The sequence below is a fragment of the Camelina sativa genome, chromosome 5 (genome assembly GCF_000633955.1).
Source record: "Camelina sativa cultivar DH55 chromosome 5, Cs, whole genome shotgun sequence".
Lineage (NCBI taxonomy): Eukaryota > Viridiplantae > Streptophyta > Magnoliopsida > Brassicales > Brassicaceae > Camelina > Camelina sativa.
In genome coordinates, this window is record NC_025689.1 from 3,484,300 (window position 1) to 3,493,342 (window position 9,043).

Below are 9,043 nucleotides of genomic sequence, written 5' to 3' on the forward strand. Positions count from 1 at the left end.
ATAATCATAAATACCTAAACCAAAAAATACACATTTCACAAAATAAAAAAATACTTTTATACATATTTCATAAGCAAGTACTACTTAGTAGTAAAAAAATCAATCAGAAATTTTTTGAAAATTATACATATTTTGGATTGTCATTAAATTTTGTATTTAATTTTGTATTTACATCATTTAGCTATGAAAATTTTGAAATCTTGTTGGGGTGTCAAAATATATAAGATGTACATGTCTACATATATAGAAAGAGATAGACATTTCAACTTTTCCAATTGCCACTATATATAACTAGAGCCAGACACAAAAGGCAGAGAAGAATCTAAGACATTTCTATATAAAAAAAAAAAAAAAAAAATAGTTGGTAAACTAATGGAAAATGAGGGTTCATGATGAACGGCTGAGATTTGATGTCACACCCAAACCAATGGGTTTGACCGGAAGTTCTTTGATCACGGCAAGATCCGTCGCAGTTCTTCTCTTTCTCTCTCTCTTTCTTCTGATTCTTCCGCCGTTCCTTCCGCCGCTTCCACCGCCTCCGGTGACACTCCTCCTCCTTCCTCTCCTTCTCATGGTTCTCCTTGTTTTCTTGGCTTTTTCTCCTTCTAATGAGCCTAGCCTTGCCGTGGATTCACTCGACCCCTGACGTCCGCGACTTGCGCACCGTATGTACATACATATATGCATTACACCAAATACCTATAAGTGTGTTGATATGTGTATGTGTATTAAGGGCTTTTATTTTCGTGCAAGTAAGATCATGCGATAGATCTCCGAGTTTTATTTTTAAGGACTTCGTGTAAATTTAGTGTTTAATTACTTTCTTTGAGCAATTAATTTTCTTTTTCTTTTCACTTCGTTTTTTTTTTCTTTTCTTATTTTGTAGAAGAATTCTTTTCTTTTTCTAATCAGCGTCACATTATGAATTAAAGAAGAATATTTTTAAAATTAAGTCGAAGCTTTCTTGTTATATACGTACTATATGTACGTATGAGTATGTACTTGTAGTATACATGTTTATCTCTATTTTTTTTCTTTTTACTTTCTCTTTATTTCCATTTTTTTGCAATCCGAACTCTTTTTCGGGAAATTAAATACTGACATCATTTTACCAAGTACAATAAATACTTACACTCTTTCACAAAGAGTGTCCCTGATTTTTTGTTTTAAAATAAGTGTTATTTTAGATTTTCAATGTACAATTAAGCATAAATTTCCAATTTTAACCTCATATTCATTAAAGAATATCAAAAGTTAATTTTAATTTTAAGGGTATAAGAGATATTTTAATATGTATTTTTTAAATTGTTTGCAAAGTGTCAAAATGACACTTATTATGAAACAGAGAGAGTAACTAATAAGAGTATGTAATCCGATGTTACTGAATTGAACCAAATTTGGTTTTAGTTCGGATCCAAACTGTTTAGCAAATAAAGCAAAATAAAAAAAAATCTTCATCTAATCTTGGAAGTTATATACGATGACGATAGACTTTTAAACCAAACTGTTATCAAGGTTGCATCGATTTCTGCGGAAGGTATAAATCTTCCAATCATGCGATACAATCGGTTTGGCGTGGCAAGTTCTACTTCTGGTAAAAAAATGGAGCTCACCGAAGTTCTACTTCCAATCCAAAGGCAAAGAAAGAATACACCGTCACGAATAATTTGATTGAGGACATATGTCGTTGGGCGAAAAGCTTTGCATGTTTTTGTTTCAAACCGGTTCCCCGCCAATGTAATGAACTGGCAGAGGCAGACTCTTTGGTCAAAATGGCTTCTCGACAAAAGGAGATCATTTATATTTTTATTTATGTTCAAAGATTATGTAAATGTTTTCCAAACATCATCATACATTACTTGAAGAAAAAAACAAGGTAAAAACTAAATTAAACAAAAAATGGTCAAGCTGTGATGTATAATTTTTTAAAAATATATAAAAAATCGAGAGAAAAATATTGAAAATGATAGACTTGATAATATAGTATTCCTGTCCTATTTTATAAGGTTTTTTATTTTTTTCCAAAAATAATTTTCTATTACAAATTTAATATGTATTAAACATTTTTGATCATTTACATTATATATATATATATACTAGATTAAGACCCGTGCTAGAGCACGAGTTAAAATTCATTTTATTTATATTGTAATTTTTCTCTAAAATATAATTTATGTGATTGTTTGTAAAAGTTTTTTTGGATAAAACAGTATACAATAAAATCATATACTAAATATGATGGCTTGAAAAAGACACATATTTTGTAAGTTTTATATTATTAATGATTCTAGATAAGTATTCTTGCTATAAATATTTTATATATTAAAATAAAATTTTAATATATCGTATTAGTTTATGTATGTGAAGTTATTTCAACAATGTATATTCGACATCATGACTTGAATGTCATTATAAGACATAATTTTGTAAATTTGGTTTTTAAAAAGCGAATTATCATATTATGAGTAATTTAATATATTTTTATATTTTTGTTTTAATATACTTGGTTTCTTAAAATTCTTTCATATTATTATTGACATTGCTATAACAAATCAATTTAGAGTGTTTCTAGTTTCTAACTTTTATATAAAGTTTCAATATTTTGAAAATATTTCAAAATAAATTATTTAAAGTTTATTATATAATATAAATTATAAAATTCAACAAAAAATATGAATTGAATTTAAAAACATTCAAATTTTGACCCGTTACTCAGTAAATTTTTTTAATTCAATAGATATTATTTTTAAAGAATAGTATTATTAAAGCTTGAATATTTTATAGATTGAACAATTAAAATTTGTTTTTAAAAATTTAACTTTTGGTATATCCGGAGATAAAACTATTATTTAATTATAATAAATAATATGATAATTTATTTGTTTCACAAAATAGACTCATATATATAAATGAGATGTGAAGTATAATAATAATTAACAAATTAATATGTTAAGTTAGATATTAAAGAATTTATTTGATGAATAATTTAATAAAAGAAAATTAATATGGTAAGTTAGTTGATATCAAATGATTCTTTGGAATATTCTCTTTAAAATTTTTGGAAACAATGTGCTCTAGTAATAAAATCTATTTAATTTGTAACTAATTAATCTATCAGTTAATCTATAACCTATTTGTAACCAACTTATTAAAACTATATAGTTTACGAAACAATGTTGTGTACTTCCGTTTTATTATAAAAAAGATATAATTAGTTGATTTTACACGTAAAAAAATATATATTTTTTGTAAAAATGTGAAATATTTTCTCTTTAGTTGAAACATCTTATAAAATGGAAAATGTGATTAATTTAATAATATGACGCAAATCACTTGATAACTGCAAGTCAGCAACACCACAATTTGTAATAAGTACACTGTTTATCATCTTACATTGATCACTTGTTTATTTAATACTAATAATGTATGTTTGTTTGTACAACTAGATTTTTCATTGGGTCTGGTGTGGACCACACCTATGTTATTACACATTGGAAAATAGGGAATCGTCCTTTGATGTCCGAGAGACAGACTAAGTGGATGCGCCATCTGGTCGTCACAAGCCATCGACACACAATTAGATTCTTTTAATATGGTCAAAAGTGATTTCTGATTTCTGATCTTTTTTTTTTTTTTTAAAGATTTGTATTATTTCTTAAGTTTGATTACCCTTCGTTTCCTGTGTCCCCTAATTTCTTCAAAACGTAAGATTGCTCCTCTTACTTTGGTCATGCGTACATTGAACGTTGACTGTTAAAGTTAATGTACCAGAAAAAACAAGAAGCATGCTCCTTCTTCGTGTATCAGTGTTCTTATCAATCAATTTAGTCCATTTTTCAATTATACACCCAATAATAATTGTCTAGATACGTACTGCAGTGCATAGTACTGACTATTGTGGTCTAGACTCTAAAGCTATAGATATACTGGGTGAATTGTATCACTTAATAACCCAAACAAGTTGTAAATGTTTATCCTTTCAATATATCTACCAGACCAAAAAACAAATCCACAGCATGTACAAGCGTTGAATCATTTTTTTATATCTTTGTGCGAATATTGCTTTTTGCAAATGAAGAAAAGTTATATATTTGACTTATAGCTAGGCACGACGGCTGGCCGGTAAAAGAGTTTGTAACTCATGATTGTGTAACGACTAACGAATATGTGAGTTATAGTATGAAAATAGTTTGGGGATGAGCATTATCGTCGGTCTAATGATATAACTCGACGAACTATGTAAAAATCAAAAAGAAAGAAGGATTGACTTCATAAATATCATGCATGCATCTATTCACACACTACGTTCCAATTTTCCAACAAGTGGATTTAAAAGAAAACAGTTTCAAATTTAATCACGAAATTGTTGATTCTCACGATTCAAGGACTACATTTTATTGATGTTGTTGTGTTAACCACTCAAAATTTAGATCTTCAACTTTGTAATCATCATCCATATGATATGAGATCATTTATCCGGGGAAATAGTGTAGGCGAGTTTTGAGACAATACACAAAACAGAAAGGAGATTTGACCAAATTCAAGTAAGAAAAAAAGGAACAAAACTAATTAAATAATCTTTGTCATCGCTTTATCGAAGAGTCTCTATCTATCGACAAAACAAAAAGCATACGAGAAGGCATTTAATTTGTCCACACAAATCAGATTCACTGCACCTATACATACAAGTGAGTTTGATAGCATACGTCTTGAAATTCTGCTCTTTATTATTATTATTACTCCTTCTGTATCAAAATAGATGATTTTTTAGGAGTTTCACACAAATTAAGAAAAACATTGAATGTTTAGGTATAAATGCATTTTTATTTATAAAAATATATTTTCATAACTATCAACCAATAGTAATTCATTAAAATTTAAATTCTCAATCAATGATTCTTGAAAACTACAATTTCTTAGCATTAATTAGTAAAAAATACAGAAAATCAATCTTTGTGATACAAATTTTTTTTCTAGAAAATCATCTATTATGATACAGAGGGAGTAGTATTTTTTTTTGTTTGGTCACGAGATTAAGGGCTATAGTGACTCAATCGTAACCTTAGGGATACATGTCGAGAAAAGGAAGGAATACAAAAAGTTCGGATAAATTGTGTGTGAATAACGACGTTAAGTGATGATTACGTGACTCATCATATAATCCCTAGACACGGAATGTACTTGTTTTACAAATTCACATTCAAATGTTTGGAACTCTTATGGGTAGAGAAGTGTTACATATGATTATAATTTGAACATTACTCCCTGTTTCAAAATAGACAATGTTTTGGTTTAGTTTCTTTTTACAAAATAATTTTTAATTTCATCCCGTTATTAAAAAGATTTTAAAGTGTCAAATACATTTATAATTTGTATAGAAAGTTGTATTTTATATATATATATAGTTAAATTAAATGTTCAAACTGAGGGGGTACTAAACTAAAGTATAATTTTAAACAAAATAAATGAAGTGTAAAAGATATGGATGATCAATATGAAAATATCTATTGATGGTTTTCTCTTTGATATTTAAATCAAGATTGGTTTGATTTGGATATTGAAGGAAAGCGAGATATTTCTATGCATGCATCAATACCCGAATCAAACTAATCTTCATTTTACGATCTATTCTATACTTAGTATCATGATTTTCAGTAATCATTTTTAAAAACTTCGAAAAGTCTTAATTTACCTAACAATATTAAAAATCTGCATTAAATTTTGATTTTTTTCTACAAAATGAAACAAATAATTTCTTTTAAAACATCGTATGTTATAGAACATGTACAATATAATGTCACATCTCTACAAAAGAAAAGAGAAGAGCTCGAGTAAATTTTTGATGGGGTACGTTGGTATAAAAGAAGAACCTATGAGAGAAACTATGGAAAACAAAATGTAAGAGACAAGCAACGATGTTATGATCCCCACTTGCCTAAGAAACAAGCCTCAACACTGACACTATATACAAACAAACTTTTATATTTGAAGGAGAAGGAAAAAAAAATTAATAAATACTAAAACATATTTTTTGATTAGCCGTTGAGAAAGAACTAAAATGGACAATCGCAATAAATTGGGTTAAATGTATATGGTGGAATAAGATGAAATAAATACACTTAAAACGACCTGATTTTTCACAGATTCAGAGTATCAAAAACACTCTCTCCTATAAATTCACCAACCCCTCCTTACGGTTTCAGTCATCTAAGTGCACATTAATGGAAACTAATTAAAGCCGCCACGTTAATACGTAGCTAGCTTACCTTTGTCAAACGTCCCTCCATATTTTAGATTCTTGGTTTTGTTTTTCCAACAACCTCTACTTTAGTCATTTATGACAAGTATTACTATCCTACGCTGTCAATATAACTTTAGATTCCATTTCCTTAAAATGTGTTTACTTTATCGTAATTCCAATTTTCACTTTATAAAATTTTTATTAACAATAAAAAATTGATTGAGGGTATTTTTTTGTTTCCTTTACAATGTTTGAAAAAATAAATTTGACATTTATTTCAAATGGAGAGACTATTTTTTTTACTAAAGTAGAGAAAGATGAAATATGTATTACTATTAATTATTATTAATAATGTTTTATAAATAAATATGTTAAATAAAAAATAAAAAGAACGATATTTGTCATTGGGCGAATAAGCAAATAGTGTTGCTCAGTGCATGAGCTTCACTTGTAAGCCGTAACGTCTTTCTCTCTCACACACATAAAAAAGGAAAACGAACAAAAATGTAATTACAAAACAAAAAGAGAGTTATTGAATACCCTATACCACATTATATATACACACACAAACATATATGTGCAAGAACATAGAAAGAAAAGAGAAGATTTATATACAAAACTAAAGGAGCATAGCTAGGAATGTTTATGATCGGAGTTGTGATGGTGCTATTAGCGGTTCTTCCGGCCGTTTTGCCACCTCTTCCGCCCCCTCCGATGATTTTGATGGGAATTCCGGTGGTGCTGATGCTAATGCTTCTTTACTTAGCCATTTGTTATCCACCTCATCAATCTCATCTTCTCTCTTCTTCTTCTTCTTTGGACACTACTCATTACTCATAGTCATGTAATGTGTTCATGTGATGATAGTGCGAGACAATATAATATGCTATTCGATCCAGATGACACAACGCACATATGTGAATGCGTCGTCGTTTGATTGGTTTTGTGTTCTTGTTTCATTTGACGATAACTGTTAAATTCATGCAGTATCCGGACCATTTGATTCAAAATTAGATCTTTTCCTTGTTTATTTATTTTTTTCTTTTCATTTTCTTCTTTGGGGGATTCAAATGGGATCTTCTGATAAGAGTCGTTGTAAGATTTGTAGTGTATTAATCTCTAATTTTCTAATTAATCAAACCATTTTCTATCGATTCAAGAACGAGAGATTTATCATCAGTCCGTATATAATATTTTGTAGCACTCAATGATCACAGATTCGAGTTTCTGCATTATACACTGAAATTTTGCGTTATGGAATTATACATGCAATATGAATGATATTCGATTATTTTTTTCCTTTATTTTTAAAAATTTACTTGTAATGTAACGCCACTGATCATTAGTTAAGGAATCAGCACACACGTTCTTGAATCGCTTTGGATTTGACGGAGGAGAGGGGACGCTCGTTAGGAAACTTGAAACCGTTTTATTTATTTATTTCAGCGTTACAGTTAAATAAAAATACATATAGGGAAAAGAGTATTAAATGCATCACGAAATAAATACTACTAGAAAATTTGGCCAAATACATACATGCTATACTTTTACGTACGTATATTGTAGTAATTGACAATATATGCTTCCCGATTCACTTCCTGATTTTTGTTCGTTCTCACATAGTGTAATTGATTACATAGGTTGGTTTTGGTTTTTACACTTTTACTCCATCGAAAACTTTCTTATAGTAACGTTATATAATAAACTATATATGGTTATTTCCGATTTATTCTATACAAAAGGTTTTTCATATATCACTTACAAACCACATAATCCAAGGAAATAATTCGAGGATAGATGGTCATCGCATGTTGACCCGAAAGGTCTAGCTGCATAAGGATTCTTCTCAAAGCCAGAGGATGTAATATCAAACGTCGCAATAAATCAGAGTCTTTTAATTAGTTAGTTTTTTTTTGTTGACAATTAGTTAGTTTTTTCTTTCTTTTTTTCTCCATCTACGTACAAAAAGCTACGTATCAGTTATTTTCTTTTTCCACGGCCGTTAGTTATTTTCCTTATTAGAGATATAATTTGTAGGTAAGGACGCTTTAAATTTGGGATGGTTAGGTAGGCCAACGAAATGAATGTCAATACTCAATCGTGAAAAGATGATTTTAAAAGTTTGATTTAAATCTAACTAATAAACTTTGTAAGCATCAGTAAATGCTGACTACCGACTGAACAACAGCTAAAATACTTGTTATTTTCTTGACATTTTTTTTTATCTTCTCGAAATATTGAGTTTTTCATTCGTATCGAAAACAAACAGTCAAAATAAACGGCAGAGATAACACAGAATTTATAGAAAGATACAATGTATAGTACTGTTGGTTAAGGAGAGGAAGATAAGAGAAGACGTAACGATTTCTATCGCAAATGCACTGAACTTACGCTCTCTTGCCATTTTTCTGTTGTTGTAAAATAAGTAAATTGCTGACATCTTCTAACTTCTATGGCTTTCGGTGAGTATGCAATGAACGTGTCAATTCCGGTTGTTGGTGCTAAAAAAAGAACTTTCGATTTATTTTGGTGTTTTAAGAACTTTCTATATTCAATACATTGGAAAATTTCATGGGACACGAAAATAATACTGACGTTAAGACACGGACGTTCACACGTGTCAGTTATATCTCTTTTTAAGACACAACAGAGAGAAATATAAAATTTAAAAAACTTAATGGGAGTTTATTGTCAACGAACACACACGTACCTTTCTCGTGACCCATTCATTCATTTTATACGGGGACAAACATCGGTTTAAACAAACTGTGTCTTTTAAACTTTTTCTAAACGTTCAACGTA

The 9,043-nt window shown here is 29.1% G+C and overlaps 1 protein-coding gene across 1 annotated transcript; it reads left to right on the forward strand.

The window, feature by feature from the left end:
* On the forward strand, positions 280 to 952 carry LOC109133060 (protein ORGAN SIZE RELATED 1-like). The gene has a single exon (XM_019245680.1). It carries the CDS (start codon positions 380 to 382, stop codon positions 644 to 646), a length of 267 nt encoding a protein of 88 aa, XP_019101225.1. The 5' UTR covers positions 280 to 379; the 3' UTR covers positions 647 to 952.

What these genes read in the sequence shown, in the direction of transcription:
- LOC109133060 (XM_019245680.1), top strand. Translation starts at nt 380, where the DNA reads ATGAGGGTTCATGATGAACGGCTGAGATTTGATGTCACACCCAAACCA.